General features: G+C 48.1%; 1 protein-coding gene across 1 annotated transcript in view; it reads right to left on the bottom strand.

The window, feature by feature from the left end:
• LOC126544125 (hemocyte protein-glutamine gamma-glutamyltransferase-like) overlaps positions 1–16,270 on the bottom strand; it is a 60,904-nt gene extending 44,634 nt beyond the window's left edge. The window contains exons 1-4 of the mRNA XM_050191347.3: positions 15,835–16,270; positions 11,248–11,427; positions 3,216–3,476; positions 345–463 (exon numbers count right to left, since the gene is read on the bottom strand). Of these exons, the coding sequence (XP_050047304.1) occupies positions 345–463; positions 3,216–3,476; positions 11,248–11,427; positions 15,835–15,916 (642 nt within the window). The 5' untranslated portion in view covers positions 15,917–16,270. The remainder of the gene's footprint in view (positions 1–344; positions 464–3,215; positions 3,477–11,247; positions 11,428–15,834) is intronic.
• Positions 16,271–22,974: the final 6,704 nt, after the last annotated feature.

Below are 22,974 nucleotides of genomic sequence, written 5' to 3'. Positions count from 1 at the left end.
CTATAATGTCGTGTAAGGCAGACATTACTGTCCTGTCCGTGCATCTCTGCGTGCAGCGTAAACTCCTAAAGTGAGTACTAACGAGCATTCTCACGAGAATAAGCGACACAGGGACACGGTACAATGCCCGGAACAATCTCCAGATTTCTTGGGTATGTTTTTTTTTTTTACGTGATGGGTGCCACCATGCGCTGCTCAGCGCGCAGTATTGCACAACTGTCGCTTTATAAGAAGCACGAGGAGGCCTTCAGAAATTAGACGGAGATCTGCGCCCACTGTGACTGTCCGCGCGAGACACACATTAGAGCGGCCCCTTTCCATTACAACAGGAGCTCGCTTCGTACCTGCCCGTAGTACCACTCCTTGGGATGGGGGTGCTCCACATGACCGTGATATACGAGGCCTCTGTCTTGCATCACGTAGAAGGCCCGAGCCTGATCCTGTTCCATATACACGAGGTCTCCTGCGAATTGCGTGTAGTGTAACACAGGTGTTCAGCAGTATATGCAGGGATCAATTCAAAGGAACTCTAAATTCCCAATCCATCCATTATTGGAGAGCATATATATATATATATATACCTGACAATAATTTAGATCGCAACGACACCCCTGAAGACACCGACAGCGCACGTGAGTCTTGTTCACAGAAACCCATTCCCGGTGGACAGAAAGAAACATCAAATCAGAAAAGTAAACGAACTAAACCCTCGGGTGTTGACATCTACCACGATGTCAATGAAAAAAGCGGGTTCAGACGTATCGATCAGAACTAATCCCATTGGAATACACAGAGTGGGTTTCATATTTGCCCAGACATTTGCTGCAGTTTCGATGATAATGGTTAAGAGCCAGGCGTCTGTCAATGAGCCTTGTCAGTCATTGACATACTCGCTAAATATGACCTAAATCTATGGCACAGAAGGGTTACTTAATACATAATGCTGGGTTAGTTGAAACTTAGACATTTCCATTGCTTAAAAAAAAAAGAAAAGAAAAAAAAACCACGGCAGAAGACGAACAACGTATTAGAAGAACACAGAAAAGACGACAGGACAGATAAGATAAGCGCTGGAAATATCTTAAACAGATAAAAGTGTTCCTGCACTCTGGCTCCACCAGTAAAAAAGCAAAAAAAAAAAGAAGGAAAAACATCCTTGGTGTCTTCAGCGAACGAGTACAAGCTCGAACTTCAGCAGTATAGGCTTGTTCTTATCGTCCCCAAGCTATACCCTATGAAACGCGCCAACTCTGTAGAGGTAAACGTATATATTTATATGCAACGACGTTCTTAGAAGCAATTTCCTTCTAGGCTCCGCTGGTGGGTCTCGACCGCATTCGTTAAATGCACGTGCGAGGTGCGGAGTAGGTGCCGGAAGATGTGCATATAGGTTCTGGACTGTCTTCCATGGCGACTGCGTGGAGCTGCGAGCATCGGGTGCAGCTGTTCAAATATCACGGAAACAAGGAAGCGGAACGCCGTTGGTGACGCTATATCCGCCGTCGTGCCGCCCGCCCCGTCTCGCAGAATGACACCGAAACTAAGCAGCACCGGACTCGATCGGGCGTAGAAGGGAGATCACCTGCAAAGAGTCGAAGACTTCCTTTCGTTAGCGAAATAATGTACGTGCCTGCCTCGAGTGAGACAGTGAGGGGTGTCTGTTAAACTAAATTGCCAGGTTTTATCTGCTAAAACCACGATCTGTTGATGAAACACGCCGTAGTGGGAGACTACAGATTAATTTTGACCACCTGCAAGTTCTTTAAGGTGCACACAGTACACGGCACACGAACGTTTTTCGCATTCCGCCTCCATCAAAACGCGTCCGCCGTGGCCGGGATTGAACCCGCAAGCTCGCGATCAGCAGCGGAGCGCCACAGCCACTGGGCTGCCTCGCTCTGCCTACGCCTCTGTTGCAAAATGGCGAAAACATCCGGGGCTTTTCTTTCTCTACTAAGTGCGCCTAAAGGGCGTATACGGAACATTCTATGTGCTCAACATCCTGGTCTCAGTTTTCTGCGCTGCTTGCGCCTGCGTTTAAGATTTTTTCGCCTCGGAAGTGTCTGGACCTATGTAACGGACGCCTTTAAATCTGGCTTCTCCACAATAAGAGGCACTGTGCAGAGATGTTCATTTGTGCAGTTTTCTTCGTCGCGCGGGTCGCAGTTAGTGTATCTATGCATGCATGCAGGCGGCAACGTCACCATTGTAGAGATGCAAGGATTACGAATAATACATAAATGAGCAAATGTACAAATTTGTACTAATTGACGTAGAAACCGTGCCCCGTACATTCTGAGGCTGGTGCTAAATGTACTTAGGACATGGGGTGCCTGGATGCGTCATAAGGATCTAATGCACCGTGGTTCGATCCCCGTACGCGGGGGCCGGATTCTGATCCACGCGTAAAGCAAAACCTTTCGAGTACCGTGCACTGGGCGCACTTTAAAGAACTCCAGGTTGTCAGAAATAATCCCGCGTCCTTCCTACACCACGCCGTTTCTCGTGGCCCCTGTGTTACTTCAGTACGTTAGAACCGATTTTTTGTTTTTTCGCCAAAGACAACTTCTTCTTACCTTCATAAAAGGGACATCTAGGGACAATTCTAAAGTGCTAATTCTGGCCGTAAGTGTGCTCATGCTCGTGGGGAATACATGAACTTCTCATCCCCGGCCCTGCGCGAACGTAGCGAAGCGCCTTCCTAAACGTGCCAGCGGCAGCATCTGCGCTGTGGGAGGGGAAGGGAAGCGGGGGAGAAGGAGGGACGCTCAAGGGTGATTGAAAGGAGCGTTCGCCAACGCAATCTCTTTTGGAATTGTGAGACGCAAATGAATTAGGTTCCTGTATCACCACCTCTCCGCGGCAGGTCAAAGTATTCCAAGCTTTATAGCCGGGAGCGGTCAGAATGCACGCGTCAGTGGGAATAAGCAGAGGTCGCCCATGCGTGCCGAATTCCGATCGGTTACTTTTACTCCGCGACTAGCTGGCACCTGCTTCTCGCAACCCTTTCCTTGCCGCACTCTTTAGAAGTTCTTATTCAATATGATAATGGAATCATATCGACTTTGGTTAATGTAACCTTTATTTCGCGAAGCCTACTTCGCCAACCGTCTTCCTATGCGTTATTTGATCTCTACGTGTGTTTTCATGTGTTGCATGTCTTCGCGCGTATAGGTGTGCGAGTTAGCACGAGGTGCACCGGCAAACACGCTCACCATTGTGCCAGGGGTTGAATAGAATGTAGAGGGACTCCCTGACTCGAAAGTTGTGTCCGTCGCCAGTGATGGTGAGAATCCAGCGGCCTACGCCGACCGTTACAGGGATCTGGATGCGGACCAGGCGCATCGGGCCCTCCTGATGCTCAAGGACCAGCGTCCACTGATCCTGGCCGGCTGCGGGATGCGTGGTAACAGACTGTGGGTTCTCGGGCACCGGAAGCTGCACCAGGCTGCCGTCACCGGGCTGCGGATCGTCACCTGCGCGAGGCAACGCGTGGCACTGTCGCGGGAGAGGGCGTGAGAGCTCGTGCACTTCGCTATGAAGTGTGCATGAGTTCCAGCCAGAAAGAAAAAAAAAAATTCGCTTTATTCTTTTTGCTGGAGTGTCGTTTTCTTCGTGAGGTGCCCACTGCTTTATAACTTAGGACAGCCCAAGTACTGGAAACCGCGTGACTGAGGATGGGGTGTGACACTGCTCTACCTTGCTTTTGTTTGTAAGTCACACTGTTATATTAAGCTGGCACGAATCAGAATAAGTTTCAGAATCAGTTTATTCATTACAAAATGGGGATAATTACAGCATATGTATGTACAGAAGGAGGTCCCGTAGTTAGAAACTGAAATGGGACCTCCTGTGCATGATGACTAGAATTAATAATACAAACAACAATGGCAACATGTAAAATTTACGAATAAAGGTTTTAGGAGGCAAGGCATAAATGAACAGAAAAGCAGCATATGAACGTATTAAACAATAACAAGGCTTCGACGTAGTCAACAAAAGGTGAAACTACAGAAACACCTTAAGAACAAAGAAGGTAAAAAAAAATATCCGGGAGAGAAATAGAGAAACAAAGAGAAAGCTAATAATACAACTCATACTATACTCAAACGGGAAAGTCGGAGGAAGCTAAAAGAAAATGCTTACTGATGCTTACCGATAAGCCGGAAAAGGGTATCGTAAGGAATATCTGTTCTTATTTTATTTTTTCTTGCAGACAAGTGATACTGTTACGTGGGAAGACGCAAACGAGAAGCTACACAAAAGAATATTTACAAATGGCTACGCTGCACTTGGCCAAAAGGCCACAAACCGCGCTAGCCTCCAAACGTCGTCGTCGTCTCCACACCACTGGCCTCTTCGTTATCGTAAATAATGGTCCGTAGCCCTACCCCCGGTGGCAAAAGCGCCGTCCCTGAGCCACTAAAGGCCGTTCTCGGAAGCAGTGTAGTATAGGCCTTGAGCCTACTGACGTGCACGGCATCACTGGATACCAGAGCAGAGGGTGAGGTAGAACTGACGGGAGCAATTTCGTAAGTCACTGGCGTCGCCTGGTGTAGCACGCGGTAGGGCCCCGTGTATCGGGAAATGAGCTTCTCTGAAAGTCCGGTATGACGAGAGGGTGACCACAGGAGCACGAGCGCACCAGGCGAAAACTGCGCGTCACGGTGGCGGGCGTTGTATAGGCGCTGCTGACTGGTTTGCGAGGCAAGCTGGTGTGTTTTGTCGGCCATACTCGCTTGTTGAGGTCGCAGCAGGAGGAAATGTAGTTTCGAGGGGCAAGGGCCGGTTTGCGACCGTGCAATAGATAAAATGGAGAAAATCCGGTGGTGTCATGACGAGACGAATTATAATCGAATATGACGTAAGAAAGGGCAATGTGCCAGTCATGGTGGTCCTTCGAAACCTACACGGACAACATATCTGTGAGGGTACGGTTCAACAGCTCTGTCAGTCTATTGGTTTGAGGATGATATGAGGTGGTCAGCTTGTGTTGAGTGGAACAGGAACGCACAATGTTGGCGATAACTTCCGACAAAAAGTTACCAGCACGGTCAGTAAGCAGCTGTCTCGGGGCGCCATGAAGCAAGGTACTCTCATGCAAGAAAATGTCTGCGACATCAGTGGCATAATTGGTATGGAGACCCCGTCTCATGGCGTATCGTGTCGCGTAATCGTTGCAACGGCTACCCATTTGTTCCGAGAGGATGACGTGGGAAAGGGGCCGAGGAGATCTAATCCAAGACGGAAGAACGGTTCCGCAGGGACTGGGATCGGCTGGAGATTACCGGCAGGTAGCACCTGAGGAGTTTTTTGACGCTGGCAGGAATAACAGGCAGCAACATAATGTCAGGCGGATCGAGCGAGACCGGGCCTATAGAAGCGGCGGCGGACGCGGTCGTACGTGCGAGATACCCCTAGGTTTCCTGCAGTGGGTGGGTCATGGAGCTCAAAGAGAACAGTCCGTCGTAGATGTTTGGGCACGACAAGAAGAAACTCAGGGAAAGGGGGGGGGGTATTCTGTAAGAATGGACCTAGTGGACATGTCCATTTCGTCTGCTGCTGAAGTGCTGACTGGCTGGGCTGCACTGCGCGTCCGCAGTGGCCAGGCATCACATCCAGTCAGCACTTCAGCAGGCAGCAGACAAAATGGACATGTCCAATAGGTCCATTCTTACAGAATACCTCCCCTGGTTCGCCATGGAGGAAGTTATTTTGGCACAAAATGCCGCCTTGGAGAACATATCGGTGAACAAAGGCGTTGGTAGGGGAAGAGTGCAGACGCTCGATGAGTGCTCGCAGCGTAGGTCCCGGTACTGCTCATCGGTGATGTTAGCGAAGGTAGACACAAAATGCCGTTGGCGGTGCTATAGTCGACATCACCAGGCTCGTCGACCGGGTAGCGAGACAGGCAATGAGCGTGCTTGTGGAGACGGCCAGATTTGTAGATGACGGAATACGAATATTCTTGTGGGTGCAACGCCCAGCAACCAAGTCGTTCTGTAGTACCTTTCAGTGAGCACAACCAGCAGTGTGTGTGACGGCCTGTGATGACTGAAAAGGGTTGGTCATATGGGCTGAACTTGGCAACCACCCAAACTAGGGCCAAACACTCACGCTCAGTAATGGAATAGTTGCGCTCGGAGGTTGAAAGGAACCTGCTGACGTAAACGATTACACGCTAGCTGCCATGCTGGCGTTGTGCTAGTGCTGCGCTGATATCGTGGATACTGGTATCAGTAAGGACTTCGGTAGGTGCAGGAGGATCAGAATGGGCCAGAACGGGCGGCGTTTTGAGAAGGTCGATTAGATGCGAGAACGCAGAGGCCTCGTTATCGCCCCACTTCAAAGGGGCGTCTTTCTTCAAAAGCTCGGTTAGTGGTGGTGATATGGGTGCGAAATTTTTCACGAAGTGGCGGAAGTACGAGCAAAGGCCAATGAAGCTGCGCACATCCTTGACACAGTTCGGGACAGGAAAGTGCGTAATAGCACGGATTTTGCCTGGGTCCGGTTGCACTCCGTTCGCGTCAAGGAGATGTCCAAGGACGGTAATCTGGTGACGGCCAAAGTGGCACTTTGATGCTTTGAATTGCTGACCGGCTCGACGAAAAACGTCCAGGACTGACGAGAGGTGCTCGAGGTGCGTCGCGAGGGGTGGGGAGAACACTATAAAGTCGTCCAAGTAGCAGAAGCATGTGGTCAATTTGAAACCTTGAAGAGGGAGTCCATCTTGCTCTCAAAAGTGGCCGGAGCTTTGCATAGACCGAATGGCATCATTTTGGATTGATAAAGACCGTCGGGTGTTACAGAGGCGGTCTTCTCACGGTCAAGATCGTCCACAGCAATCTGCCAGTAGCTGGAGCGAAGGTCAATAGAAGAGAAATAGTGAGTACCGTGACGGCAGTCAAGGGCGTCATCAATGGGAGGAAGGCAATACATGTCCTTTTTTGCAACTCTGTTAAGGTGCCGATAATCAACGCAAAAGCACCATGAGCCTTTCTTTTTTACTAAGACAACAGGTGACGCCCATGGACTACACGACGGTTCAATAATGCTCTTGGCAAACATTTTGTTAACTTTTGCGTGAACGACTTCACGCTCAGCCGGCGGCACTCGATACGGGCGGCGATGAATAGCAGAGGCATCGCCGTATTTATGTGATGTCTAACAGCTGTTGCTTGGGACAAAGGACGATCGTTAAAGTAAAAATGTCGCGGTGTGAAAAGAGAATGCGATAGTGCTCACGAGCGTGCCCGGACGGCAAGTCGGGCGCAATAATTTTCTGTAAGTTGGCGATGGTACAAGTTGCATACTGCGATGGTAGATTAGAGTCGGTTGTACTGTCGTCTACTATAATAGATGCTATACTGAGTGATCCTCGAATTAGCAAAGCTGGGTAAGAGACATCCCGCGTGGCAACACTTGTATCGTCAAGCCAAAATTGACCAGTGGCAGGCAGGCGCAATTCGCCATAATAGATAAAACTGTATGAGGTACTGTGATACAGTGTGTAAAAAGAACGGCTTACATGGGAGCCGTGATGTAGTGACCGTCGGACACCGGTGGGGATAACACAAAGTCAACGTAAGCCAGTGCCGAAGGTGGCAAGCGAACGAAGTCACGGAAATGAGGCGACTGGGGGGGGAGGTCCAATGGGATCCAGAACAGGCAGGTCAAGGCGGAGAGTACTGGCTGAACAGTCTGTGAGAGCAGAATGCGCGGAGAGGAAATCCAGGCCGAGAATGATGTCGTGGGCACAGTGACCGACGACGAAGAAGAGAACGATGGTGGAGCGATCGGCGAAGGAGACACGGGTGGCACACATATCACTTACAGGAGCTATTGCGCCGTCGGCGACACGAATAACAGGTGTCGTGGCCGGTGTTATTAGAGAGTTTTAGTTGGGCGTCCGCAGTCACCCACGTACGCAGTGCGCGAGGTTTTCCGTACGTAGCGAAGCGCTCCCGCACGAAACGGCAATAGTTGGGAAACGCAAAAGTTGAGAAGGGGATTACTGAGTTTCACGCGCAGGAGCCGGTAGTGCGCTACTGAGCTGCTGCAGACGCCCCACTAAAACTGCCTAATAATAGACAGCTTTAGTTGGGCGTCCGCAGCAGCTCTGCATAAGCAGGAAAACCACGGAGGCAACAGAGCGTACGCGCAGTACGCAGGAGAACACACGGTCTCATGCGGGCGCCCGCAGCTTTTCAAAATCTACGTCCGCTGCGGGCTCTGTGGGCTTCTCGGGACGTCCTCGCCTTTCTAGCGTGTCCACGAGAGCGCATTTTTCGATATGGCTCTTGCCGAAGATATGACTCCGGCTTGTGGTTTGAGTTCGTGGTGGCTGATACTGGCTACATAATTTCAGAAGATGGCATATGGCGGCGCTGAGTAGTACCGGCTCCTGCGCGAGAAAGTCAGCAATGCCCTTCTCAACTTTTGCGTCCGGCCAACTATCGCCGTTTTGTGCGCGCGCGCTTCGCTACGTGCGCACAACCTCACGCGCTGCGTACGTGGGTGACTGCGGACGCCCAACTAAAACTGTCTATTTTCTTCAGGCGGTTACGATGGTCAACGCTCATAACGGATAAATGCGCGCCAGTATATATAAGAGCAGACACAAGAATACCGCCGACTTGCCCTTCAAGAAGGTTCATATGAGTGGGCCGCGTCAGTAGAGGATTTGGCGGCGTAGGGAGCAATGCAGCGTACAATACCTCGAGACGCTGCATCTTCTAGTTTTCTGGCTGGGAACGTCCGTAGGAGGGAGTCGGGGAATATGAGCGACGGGGCTGGGGCAAGTGAGATTGTCGGCGTTTGGGCGAAGGCGACCTTGAATAGGGGCGGTTCGGTGCAGGAGCTTTAGTGGCGGCATTACTGGGCCGTACGGTATATAGGGACGAAAAGGGTCGCTTGGCCGAGAGTAACCATTATAGGTGGTCTGGGCCGGTGAACTCCAGCGACTGTGACAGTGGTGTGAAATGTGCCTGACCCGACGGCAGTGAAAATAGATGTGCTTGTCAGTAGTGCGTCATTCAGGTGGGTTGCGGAAGCGTGGTGGGTAATAAGATGCGAGAAAGGGCGTATCGAAGAACCCGGGCAGGCGTCAGGGCGATGGGCCGAGCAGACGGCATGAAGGCCCGTGTTGGCGATCTCTTGGCGGACAACTTCCTGAATCAGGGAAACCGTGACTGCAAGCGTGACGGAGGAGCTGGATGCGAAGGCAGCCGGATAGGCGGCCTCAGTCTCTCACCGGACGATCCGGGTAACATCTCCAGTGTTGTTGGGACGGGGTGCGCCGGCACAGGAAGATGTCGCGGCGGTATTTGGTAGACGGGCAAACTGTTTGTCGATACGTCGGCTTTTTGCGAGTTCCAGGGGGCGGCACTCTTTGACAACTGCGTCCGCCGTCGCCACGTTGTTGAAGACGAGCAAGTTGAAGGCATCATTGGCGATGCCATTGAGAATGTGGGAAACTTTGTCTGTCTCAGTCATGTGTGCGTCAACTTTGCGGCACAGGGTCAAGACGTCTTGAATGTACGTGGCTCTGTGGACGTCTGCACGCGGCTGGTTAACGCCTTCGCGGCAAGTTGGTGACCGTGAGGGTTGCCGAACAAGCCTCACAGCTTTTGTTTAAGCGTATCCCATATGGTGAGGCCATCTTCGTTTGTCCGAAACCATATTCGAGGTGTGCCACTGAGGTAAAATACTACGTTTGCGAGCATGACAGTAGGGTCTCACCGGTTATTTGTACCGACGCGTTCGTACAGGCTGATCCAGTCATCGACGTCTTTCCTATATTTATACACCAGGATCTCGGAGAGCAGAGAGTGCGATGCAAGTCATCGGGGTGGCACCAGGTGGCGGATGCGGTTGAGTTGAGCAGTCGTCTTCGGGACCCACGATGGAAGGGTCGACGTACCGTCCGCTGCGAAGTTCCATGACAAGGACAAGGAACGTACACCTCCACCAAATATCTTACGTGGCAAGACGCAGAGAAGAAGCTACATACAAGTATATTTACAAATGACTACGCTGCCCTTGGCCAAAAGGCAACAGCCCGCGCTAACTTGCTTGCTTGCTTGTTCCTCATTTGTGGCGCTTACTGACTACGGGGCATTGGCCAAGAAGCCGGCGGTTAGCCTCCAAATGTCGTCGTCGTCTTCTCACCACTAGCCTGTTCGTCACCGTAAATAATAGTCCGTAGCAATATAAGCACGTACTGGATGGTCTGCATCTTTAGGATTGCACATAGAAAAGTCCCAAGTAAAGGAGACGGAAAAGTAGAAGAAATAAATACATAAAAGACTGTGATGCTTCCATATTTCAAGAATTTGATTGAACCAAGAATTTACGAATGATGTAGAACCTGAAGAAAAGAATTTGATGCTTACAACTGCGGCTGAAATTCGATGCTGCTTATTTGATGAAAGTGATTAACTGATTTTGTTTGAATTAGGGCAGTATATTTTCTATAAAAAAAGATTATGTGACAACACTTTAGGGATGAATGTTCGACTTATTTATATGAGTTGACTTTCAGTTTTAGTGTGATCTTCAGTGATACTTTTTTTTCATGTCTGGGGCGTTTATATAAGCACGTCAATTAAAAGCGCCAACATCTCTTTAACCATCATATACTGAAAAAAAGTCATAAATGAGTTGTATTGATATTAGTGCCGATACAATGGGTTCAAACAAATTCACTTCACAAAACCACTTTTTGTATCTGTCACTGATGTCGACGGGGAGTACGCGAATAACTTCCTCTCAATATATGTAACAGAACTTGCGTCCTCACTGGTGCGCAGTTGAATCAGTAACATCAAATCGAAAGAAACCGGGGTTGTTCAAGGCGCACTTTCAGCTACACGGAAATTACAATTCATTTTCAGCGGTGCAGCCAATTATAATTTCAACGGCTCCTCTCCTCACGTTTTCTTTTCTTTCCTGATTCTCTTTCTCTATCTCTCATGTATCCGTTACCTTCTTTCCCTGCGCCTCTCTTTTAGAGCATTACCTTCCTGCCGGAATCAGCCACAGAACTTACGTCACTACAAACGAACGTTTGCATTACGTGTTCTTGTATATTGGCTTGCTAAAATTACAATGAGGGAGTTTTAAAATATGCCCGCCAAGTGAGTAGTTTCTACGTTCACCAACTCTGGCCTTGAAGAAGAATAGTTGTATACGTATGATTTTTCTTCTTTTCGGAAGCAATCATATCAAAGAGGCATGTGTGATTACCTAGGCTAAGGACGATGGCAACGTTCGATGCGGGAGCTGTGACTCCGAGTTTGAAGGCGAACCCTCGTCTCAACACGAGTGAAGGTGCGTGGCCGCGGAGAATCTTGAACGGCTCCGTGTGGTGTACGACCGCGTTCTCCTCGAAGAAGAGGTCGACGTTGATGCCACTCCCGCCTTGAGCTGCAGCGCCAGGGAAACAATTTTGAGAGTCATCGCACATCTCGGCATACGTCACTGATCTCGTGGTTCTTGCTGCCCTTTGAGGGTCGACAAATGCCTATCAGCGTTTATCTCCAAAGCATGCAGGCTCTTTCTTTATGAATCCCTAATTGTCCACAGACACTAAGAACGTGTGTGGATTTTAGAGTCTTGCGCTACTAATTAGGCATTTTCCTTAGGATGCCCGGAATTTATGCATCCACAAAAGTTTTATATAGAGCGTAGAGTTCCTAAAAATACTATCTGTCTAAGAATATGGCTTTACCCTTTATGCGACGTTCTTCAAGGGTGCGAGTTTCGCCCTAAAGGCGAAGCATCGATTGTGATAGAAAATGATTAGCCAGCTGTACGAAGTAAGGATATTAACATTATCGGCCGTGGAAACTTGTAAACATTCGCTTACTAACTGAATTAACAAGCATACTGTAGAGCGCGCGCAAGCAAACATGATCACATCTCATTCGATGACTGCGGACACTCGCTGTCAAAACGCTGGCGTGAGGAAGCGCGGCCGCAGCTGCGAGCGAATTGACCATCGTGCTGCTTCTCGCCCTCTGGCTTCAATGCTGACAAAGCGGTGAGAACAAAACGCGCACGAAGCTATCGGCACTCGGCGCACTGGCCCACGCGACCGCGCTCGTCCGCGCCATAAGCAGCCGCCTCTGAAGTAAAACGCAGCAAAATTATTGGACTTAAATCTTCTCACGGCAGCCTTGCTCTTTCACGATACACGTTGCATTAATGCTTACTCAATTGCGCTGAACGGAGAAAATAGAAACGTGCCATTGAAACCGGTGCAGACTGAACGCAGACCATCTCGTCTTCCCTCTAAGTTCGGCGACCAAGCTTTGGCACGGGTAACATGTGTTTGAAATGTTGCATCCTAGCGCTTGTGCTTTATGTGTGCTTTTTTATACTAATACCACAAAAGCAGCTTCTTGCACGCTGATTTAGCAGAGACTAAGCTATCAAGGTAGACAAAACATTGGTCGCCATATGCAAACTGCATGATGTCCTGGGTTCCCGAAAAATGTGTCAACCTGAAGCCTTACACTTCTCGGAGTTCTCATGTGGCCTTGAGTACCAAAACCACTCTTCTCTCTCGCTGATTGCAAGAGGCTAGGGTAGAAAATCATAATAATTTATAAGTTGTTTATAGATACTAGGCTGTAGCATATGTATATTACTTTTACAAGGGATGGAACTATAGTGTGACTGTGAATACGACAGGAAACATCTTCAATGGAGGCCTATTTACGCTAACTATATATACAAGAAATGAAAAATATATCCCTGTTAACTTGGTGCCCAAGAACGAAACGAGAAGTTGGAGACTGCATTTAAGAAGCATGCAATTTACTGGGGAACAATTAGTACCGAACAGTTTGCAGAACAATGCTGTGTGCTGCTATACAGCGCCGAAATGGTATGGCATTGCTTGCCACTTCTAACGAGGAGTAATCGATACCAGAGACACATCAGCACGAAGTCTTTAGAAGCAATGGCCGTGGATTTAGTGCTGACATTAACCTCTATTTAAAGTAAGCGGACAATATCACCACTGTGCCTTGCGTGCTATGTAACGGGAAGACATAGCAAACTTAATCTGCTTCTACAAAGTATTCACGTTAGAAAGAACCTCCCTAACATCCACAGTGAATACACATAGAAGACTGGCATGCATGTGCGTCCCGCGCAAAAAAGACGCGTTTAGCCTTCCTGAGAGGCACTGGTTTCAATGACATACTTTAATTAGTTTGTAGGTTGCGTGCTGTGGTGTATTTTGCGTCTGCCGTGTGCCTGTGACGTGCACTGTGCGTATAATTTCCCATCATTCCCATCTGGAGTGGCATGTCGGTATTCACAAGAAGCGCTTACGCTAAATTTGTTCACAAGAGCGCTGTTGTCTGTGTCCCTCTGCTGGTTCTGTTGTTTAGCGCTGTTTTATTGCTCGTAATGATGAACCAACCAGCCCAAATGCGCACTCTTCTGCAGAAAATGCAAACCGACCCTGATGCCGGACATATGAGCGAAGAAAGCTGGTCAATGACAAGGCGCACTTACGAGGGAGAGACTGAATTTGGCCCTAGGTGTGGCCGCTGGGCAGACGTCTCCAGGATTCATTAAAGAGCCCCCGCATCTCTGTCTTCTATTTTAAAGCTCCTGTAGCGCACCTCGAAATTCCACCAGCTCCTATCTTCACAGGAGCTGGTGGAATAAAGGAGTTTTCTCCACAAGAACTTTAAAATAACAGGGTCCGTATTCACAAAAAGCCCTTAGGCTAGAATTGTACGTAAGAGAAAATTCCACCCAATCCTGACGCTGGACATATTATCTGCGAAAGCAACCGGCCAATGACAAAGATCACTTAAGAAAGAAAAGCTTTATGAAATAGGCTTCAGGTCCTGTGTTGAGAAAAATTCTCCTACTGTTCATAAGAGTATGGACGCCAGCCAATCTAAATTTTGAACATGTTATTAGCGAAGGAGGTCGGCCAAGGCTAAACAGCATTTCATAAGGAAAATCTTTAATTTCGGCCCATATAAATAATAACTTACATCCCTAATGATTGTGTGGACATGATACACTGTATTAATTTATTTCAGTAATACTGCTCCTTCTACCCTTGCAAAATATCTGCCGTGGGTGTCAATCGTGATGTCAGCGTCGCTGAATATGAAGCTTCCAGGCACCGTAATTTATACCATAGAGACCTGATAACGTGTAGCGAGTTCATCTGAATCGGAAAGCAGGGAAGTTTTTTTCTTTTGCCAGCTTTCTGTCTACGCGCATTCTGACACACGGACGTAGCAACGAACCTCGTAACGCCTTCATAAAACGTTTCACAACACAGAAACATTGAAAGACAATAGATCAACATACCTTGCTGAGTGTCGTCTTTTCATGTGTGTCTTCACTGTGTCCGTGTCAGTGCGCTGCTTCACCAGCAAGGTATGATGATTACTCACCAACCAGCCCAACTTTCCACTTTACTGAACAATAGATCAAGCTGTGTTGAAAGTTCTTTGCTCTAGCTTTTCTTTTTCGAAGAAATCGTAGGAATGCTTGTTACATAGGCAGTGCTGCAATCGCTACACTATATTATCTTGATGGAGGAGGCAATGTTGTTGTGCAGGTATGACAACATATGACTGAACAGGTGGAGAAACAAATTTTTTTTTGCGATAATTTGCCGCTATATCATCGACAGGCGCTTCATTCTTATGTTGCGTCGAGATCTGTTATCGTCACTTACTTGAAATAATTTCTCGGCAGACTTCATGTTTGCATTACTGACCTGTGGTTTGAGCTTATAGTTTTCTGACTAATATCAACAGTCATCTTCAATCCTTCCTGAGTATACTACGACGAGTCTAACTCTATGCGTGCTTCTAATCACGTGTAATTCCTTTCTGTAATCACTGCCGCTGCCACACTTGATGTGACGACCTTTCTCATAGTTGTCATTTGCAGGCTCTGTAGTTGGCCTAACTTAAAGTTGTAAACCACGGTACTGCGCATTAGAAAAAATGAGCATTTATTATTTAGTATATAGCCAGGTTCCAACCTTTCACTTATACTTCTATTTGATGTTAGGAAACTAAGTTCTATTCGATATTTGGAGCCGGATTTAAAAATTCGACATGCATGTTCGATGCGATACGAAAATTGCACTGGTCGAGCAACATTGCTTAGGAATATGCACGCATAAGAGCCATTAAGAAGCTTTTAAGCAGAAAACCAGGATATAGGGAATAGATGAAGAGGTCAAGAAAAATGCAGGGAACGTAATCAAACGGGGCTACTCCGGTTGTCCATTACACACAGGGGGACCGATAGATATAATGGAGCAAGCCAGAGGAGCAATGCAGATGGAGACGACAAAGGGAAACACATCGAAATGTTAAAGGGTTCGGACAGGCCGGTTTATCTGTGGATCAGCTGCAGCGCGTGCATTTGTTGCTAATGTGATGACTGGTGGAGCGTAAGAGAGTGCATATAGTAAATGCGTTACTCGCTTAGAACTCGCATTTCGCATCAGTTCTTACGCTACTTTGTGGGCCCACTTGGGAGCTGTCGTGACTCCTCGCCACAACAGCAGGCTATGAAACTGAGGGCGTTGTGTGGTACTCGTGCAGGGTACTGCGGAGTGCTGAATTCAGCAGAGAGAAAAAGGGGGTTCTGGTCGCGTGACAAGTGTACTCTCTGGCTACAGCTGTCAACTAAGTCACCGCGTGTTGGGCACATGGCATAAAACCATCAGCATCGCACCTTGGTGGAGGCCGAGACGTGATACGAGATACCTCGGCCTCCTATGGGACTCGTAAGCTCAAGCGACGCACACGCTCGGCGTGTGCCCGTACGTACCCGAAACCTCTGCAAGCGACCACCACAGGAGGAGGAATGGGCCGGCAAACGCAGCGGCTAGGTGTCGAGGCACACGGGGCATCACCGGACGTGTCGCGTGAACTCACGGGACCAACGGAAGAACGGTGCTGCAGCATGTCTAACGCGAAGCCATCGTCTGCACGGCCTCGGCGGCCTCGGAACGTCCTTCCGCTGATACTTGGGATGCAGGACCTAGGTCGTAGAGATGACGATGCGCGTTCTACTCCACGTGCTGTCGCACGCGCACAGCCACTGCCGAGGGTCCGGGCGTAGGTTCAGCTGCGGTTAAGGTCTCATTCCCAGCCGGTTCGCGAGCAGCGAGTGTTTCCGATCGCTGCGCCGGAGACGATCTGGCCGCCTTCGATCGCTTTTCGGTGTCGCCTGGCGTTCGGGATTCGCAGAAGGCGTTGACGTTTCAGCGAAATATATATTTGCCCAGTATATGCGCTCGGGGAAGGGCGGATGCATCGCTTTCGGCGGTTCCCGTTTCCACGGAGATGGGGGCGTGCAGCTGCCGGTTCAGGTGCCTCTAGGCTTGCGTTAATCGAAATGGTGTTTGTTTATTTCGGCCCCCTTTCTTTGACCGTCATTCTGGGAGGATACCAGGTCGAGAAGCAGAGGGGAGGAGTTCCTTTCTTTAAACGTTGTTTTCTGCGGACGATTTTTACTTCTCGCGAGCGGGTGTCGCTCAATTGATGTCTGGCCGTATTGAATCTCTTCGGCCGCCTATTGAACCTGAGCGCGCCGACGATGAATCGTCACTTGATTGAAGACGACGAGGCGGCCGTAGATCACTCTGACGGTTCCACAAAGGGCGGCGCGTGAGGCGCGCCGCGTTCGGAGCGCGCATGTCTTCCCGCGAAGTGACAGCAACTGTTTCTTTTTTCCGGGCCGCAAGATTGCAACACATCCTATATCTGCGCGCGCAGGCCGCCCAATTGAGGCGCGCGCTGCGGGCAGAGGCGACAGCGCATCGCTTTCTCCGCGCAGCTGTTCGTGCACTGAGACAGAAAGTGCAGCGGCGAGACCATGTTACGCGCCCCGAGATTTAACGCGACAACACGCTTTATTTAACGCTATTAACGCTCCTGCTCGGTATTTGCCACCCCGCTGTGGGAAAAGTGTGACGTTGTTCATCTTCGCGCGCCGATCGCAAGTGGTGCGCCCGCGCGCATAAATAACGACGACCGACGCCGCATCTTTAGCGCCGTCATTTCTCTCGCGCTATCCTTTTTAAACTGTTTACGTTACTCGTTTGTCTCTTTTGCGGACAAAGGAAGGATAATAATGAGTTTTATGCATTTAATGGCGGCCTGTTGAATGTTACGTGCTATTATTGAAAGCAAGCAGCATCGAATGTGGGCTCTTTATTGCGTGCGAACAAGTCGCGGCTGCAGAGGGTTTATTTCCGAGCGCATTCACTAGTCAGGCGACAACACGGTTGGTTCATCTTGTTGTTCGTTTCCGGTATTATGCATTGGCTAACGAGCGAAAGCGTGGTCCCCTGTAATTTTGGGCTTTGCGTTTGTCCCATGGACACTTTCTTCTCTCACTGATAGAAGGAAAAAACGCCGCATTTCGCCAGTTTCACGAATTCTCTCAAACTGATCTTACGACGGATTTCACCCACGCACCAGTGCGGAATGTTACCACTACGGAAAGGGACCGTTAAAATAGAAACAGTAAGTAAGTCTAAACTGATAAAGCATGCTTTAAAAGCTCTGTTTTCCTTAATTCTGTGGTAGGAGTTTGATTACTGTAGGAAAAAGTGAAGGCGCGCTTTTTTTTTTTTTAGCTTCACACCGAAACCCCAAGACCAGTCGGCGGTATGACGTTAAGGATATTGAAGTATTTTCTCGTATTTGAGCATTGTCGCGCAGTAACATTTCCCGAAGCGCTCTGGCTTGGCTGTGTGGCTTCATTTAGCTTGCAGTGGAAGACCGCGCGAGAAACAAGGACGCACGGGCAACTGTTTTCCCCGCACGCGCTGTTTTCCACCGTGAGACGCAATGCCAACTTGTTCGGAGGTCGCACCCTTTCTCTTATTTAGATTACAAGTTAGTCCATTTTTACTGAGAAAAAAAAAAAGCTTCTTACTAGGTCTGAGCAGACTTCGTTAACGTCAGTAACGTCACGGCAAACTGATGCGGGAGTTTTGAGGCGGCGTCGCCACCCGTCTTTTTGTTTTGCGTTTTTATTGACGTCGCAAGCGTCCCTCTCGCAGCAAGAGTGGCCTTTTTTTGGTACTGCAGAAGGGCAATTTACTCGTACAGCCTGAACTGAATCTTTTTTTTTTTCTTTAGTGGATCCCTTCAAGCAGAAAAGCGGCCTCTAGCTCAAAACTTGAAAGTGGGGTCCATTATAACATTATACTACGCGTCCGCGGTGCATCTAGATTGACTCTGTAGATATGGACAGTTTGGTAAATTAATTGTCATTAAGGGCACAGTTTGCTTTTCTTTGCAAAGAACTTCGTATCGCACGTTGGAGTTCTAATCAAGGGCGTCTCCTATTGAGTGCAAGCTGCACGTGTCTTGAAATTGCGCCCGAGCTTTTCAGTATTTTTCCAGGAGTACAGGGGACTCGCACAATCGAGTAGGAATCGAGTAGTCGAGGGCTCACAAGTGTTGTTTGCAGTAATCAGGCTAAGGGATTCAAATAGCCAATGGGAGTCCAGGGATCTTTCGGCAGAGCCCCGAAGAGGTGGTTCCACTATCACAGAGTTTCTTGCAGTGACTTTGATGAAAACGTGACCTTGAAGTGCTGTAGCCAGCGTGGGAACGGCGGGTACTTCGAATATGCATTTTTCTTAGATATACGTCTGGCGTACATTGACTCGACTGTAACAACGGTTTAGTCACTTTCGAAAGAGCGTGTAGATTGCAGTTTTCTCTATTATACTGTCTAGGATTATTCGTAAAATATTACTACTTGCGCTAGGGTTTACAAGTGAATTAAATATCGACAAGGTTGCAGATATTGCAACAACATGTACTGCATACTGTTTGGGTAGTCTGCCTACACTGCGCTCCAGTTTAAATATTTCAATATTATCTTTTTTAGTTATTTTCTTTTTTAACTCCTCACGATGAATAAGAGCGAACGATATTGCAGAATGCATCGCATTAGAATCAAGACTTGTTGCGGAGGCACGATCAGGAGATAGCTGTCTTTGCAGAGACACGACGAGGTTTCAAACAACTTCCGGCGTTTCTTGGTTGAGATGCGTATTGGTGGCACATGTGTGGCTTCACGCGAATACGGCTTCACTGCCAGCTTTTTCTAATTCTCGGGCTTCACTTACACACTAGACTTTTTTTTTTTTTTCACTGCCCTGGTAAGATGATTCTCGCTCGATTTCTCGTGGCCTTGCTGGGGGATGGGCGGAGGCGGGGAATTCTCTATTCGACCATGAATCCTGACCCTGCTTCTCGTGCCTTGTCTTCTTTCATTCCTGTTTACTCCTTGCACGCGAGGAACATAGACCAACCCATACTTAATCATATCGACTGTCTCTGTGCCGCCTCCTGCCTTTGTACCGTGGTCGTGGTCAGCAATTTTAACCTCAAATAAGCTCACCACTTTAGCAGCACCCACTGATTAAGAGAGTGCAACTGCGACGACACTTTTTGCAGCACTAACAACTTTTTGACTAGACAACGAACTAATATGCCGGCGAAAGGGGCGATGTTGCGACAGTAGCGACGATGGTGAGAGCACCCTCTGGTCGAGCGCTTTTTAGTTTCTTTTTCGTTTGTCAAATAGCACTTTTCGCCACCAGTTTCGATCAGAGTCTGCGTTCTGTTTTCTTCACCAGCCGCCACTGCATGTGTTTGCTCGAGACCAGCCAGCACTCGTTCTTAGCCCAGCGCAGGGTTGTGGCGTGGTTTGTTGCTTGCTTGTGTGCGGTGAAGGATGGTAGCCCATGACGCGCGTTAGCTCGACAGTTAACGCCCACACCATGCGATAAAATCTACCCGGTGGATTGAAATAGCGTAAGGTCGTAGGCTTGGCGGGTCACCTGGACTGTCAGTAAGACGGCTATACATGTATCGAAGCCGTAAACACATGCAGGCTTTGTAATTTATGCAAACAGGATTGATGCGCTGTTGCGAAAGCAAGCATCGCGTTGTACTTGTTAGATAGATATGCTGTTGAGGATTCAACACTCTGAACAAACTACTGGGACGGCTTGCGCGAACATTTATTAAGGAAAATGATAATGAGTTTAAGAACGCGCTCCTAAATGTTCCATAGACAACGCATAGTCCGCGCAAGAACGCGTTCTTAAATTCGTTATTATTTTCGTTATTAAATGTTCGCGCAAGCCGCCCCTGGAGTGCTTCTACAGTCGACCGTAACGGCGAGTACTCAATCTTGAAAGCGAGGCCGCTGACTGCTTCCTTCAGAGGCAGCAAGATTTCAATCTTTGCGTCCAATTCCGAGATGGAATTTGACATATATTCTTCTGCTTAACAGCGTATGAGAAAGAAAGTGGGCACCTAGGCCCTTGCGTATTTCACGCCACTACATAGACAAGAGTGAGCGAATTTTCGGCGTTGTGTGCGCGCTGGCGCCGCCAATCTTGTGTGGCTGAAGGTGTTTGTGCACTTGCCTTGAGAGTTTAGGCTGCTGGCGATTGCACTTGGCTCGATAGTTCCAGTAGTATAAATACCACGTCGTAAAAAACAGCTCGTATTTACGGACCAAAAGTTATAAATAAAGCGTGGGCGCCCACCAACTGCTGTGTGACGCTGCTTTTCATCCGCTGGGGTACGAATGAAATTGCCTGGAAGTGGAACCATCAAATACCCTAAATAAATTCCTCATCTCACGTTCGCAGGTATCGCGTTTCGATTTACGTTGAGCTGTATTATGCGCAATATTATAAAGAGAAGAACGCAATAAAGAGTTTGGTTATTCTTATTAAGGGTATACATCGAAAGTCACGGCGTTAGGGGCCCAGCGTTGCTATTTGCAGTTCGCGCGTTTGTTCATTTTCATTGTAAAACAAAAAAAAAGGGAAATGTGTCAGCGTTTTTAAGCGAATGTAATTGCTTGTTTTGCGAAGATAGCGTGACTGTGCGTGTCGTGCAGCTTGTGCCTATCGAGAAATGGCAGGTGATATGCACAACGTTGGAACTCCATAAATTCTTGTACTGCTTAAATGGGTGAATAAAAAGAAAAACGAAAAACTACGTTCGTCTCCCCGTAATGAAATTCAAGAAAAAAAAATCCCTCCTTTATTGGAAAACCCTGTGGTGAACTTCAAGACGTTCCTTTTACATGAGCGACAGTTCCATATCAGCCTTCAAAACGAAATTGTGAATGAGATGAATGTAAACATAAAAGCACGCAGGTGTACTCAGGTAGAAAACGGACTGGTTGATAGCTTCGTTCTTTGTAGCTAAAGCACAAATTGTGCGTGTAATCTGTCAGTGAGCGCCTGCTGTGGGGATCATGGCACCTTGATTAGTTGCAACTCGTAACTAAAAACGCGAAATTGCGTGCGTGTACCGTGAAGTTCAGTTCAATTGTCGCGAAACAACGTCGAACCACTCGATGAGAGAAAGCTTGTGTGTGTGTGTGGGGGGGGGGGGGGGGGTGCAAGGGTAATGAGTTCTTGTGCGAAAAGAAGTCCTGAAATCACGTATTTAAGCAAAAGAAGCCGGGAACATAGAATTATGCAAGCAGTTAGGCGGTGCTGTTAAATATATACTTGTGTCGAGCACAAGTTTGCAAGGTGTCCACGGAAAAAATCGAGTACAAGTATAAAGAGCGAAGCGGAGATGCAAAGACCACAAGGACCGCGCGATGACAGCCGCAAACGGATAATAATAATAAAAAGAAAAAGGTGTAACTCCAGTGCGTCAGATGTTTAAGGGCAGAGGCCTTTCAAAGTTGGCAACTTGGACGGCGCAGTAGTGAAAGCAGAAGCACGACCGCTAGATCAAAGCACATTCTGTGTTTTGATCGAGTGCTAACGGCACAAGTTTAGAGGAGTTCTTGAAACGTCGAATGCATGAGAACGAAAAGAGTGGTTCGCACAGGTCTGAGCGAGCGTGGGACATGAAGTTCCCGGACATGCCGTTTCCTACGAACTACCAAGAACAGAGAGAGGCGAGCAATCTTTCCGTTTAGCATCTGGGTTGCAGAGATGAAAATGTAGTCAGCAAGAACAGGAGAACCTTCACAGGAGGACGGCGAAGTAGTTGAGAGAAAAAAGTGAAATGGTGCATATGATGATAAAAATATTCTTGAACATTGTTCGAAGTTGGTGGGTTGCCAGTACCTCATATTCCATGGCATTGCTAGAAAGCTTCTACAGTACCGCGAAGACTAATTCTGCCAGGTACTTTTGATCGCCGTAGTATGCTGCCTGAGGAAGAGAACACAGGCAACGTGCCCGAACTGAATTAATCACGATGAAATATAGAGAAAGACCGACTAAATTACAGGAAGTCCTACGGCGATGTGACAGGAATGTTATTTCCTCGTGCTCATTTGCAGCTGTTTTTGGCCTTTCGCTATGGAAGGCAAAAGCTTTCGTGATAGCATGAATAAGCCAATTCATACCTCCTTTTTTTTTAATAACGTTTTTTTTTTTTTGGTAACGCCGTTTATTGACCTTAGTCGCGTTGTTGTCGGGGGGAGAAGGAGGGGAGGGGGATGATTCTGTTCGGGCATTCCCACAGGAAGTCGTAGACGAAGTGACCGAGTATCGTCCATACGAGCATGACGGCCGCGTCATCGTATAAATGTCGGGATCACTCAATAATCATAGATGGATGGGCGAATGTTTTGAGCAATTTTCGAGAGATGTCTTCTGCAGAGGTCGCAGTTGTGTTCGCGCTATTTATAATGTTTATAATTAACATTATATAATTAAGGAAAATGAGCTGCTCCACGAATAAGAAGCTTAATGAATATTTCAGCGCAAAATGCCCCACGGTGGTCACGAAATACCAAACACCGATCGCAACGGCACATTGAGACAAACGAAAATCCCATTGACATATAGTGTCCAAAGTGGGGTTATGTCGAAGTCTTTGTGCTTCTTTGTATGTGACCCTCTTCAACGAAGCATTGTGGATAATGTGTGCAGGACTTCATTCTGCC

The sequence above is a fragment of the Dermacentor andersoni genome, chromosome 1, assembly GCF_023375885.2.
Source record: "Dermacentor andersoni chromosome 1, qqDerAnde1_hic_scaffold, whole genome shotgun sequence".
NCBI classification, from domain to species: domain Eukaryota; kingdom Metazoa; phylum Arthropoda; class Arachnida; order Ixodida; family Ixodidae; genus Dermacentor; species Dermacentor andersoni.
The sequence above is the reverse complement of the archived record's forward strand: the minus strand, read 5'-3'. Positions and strand labels throughout refer to the sequence as shown.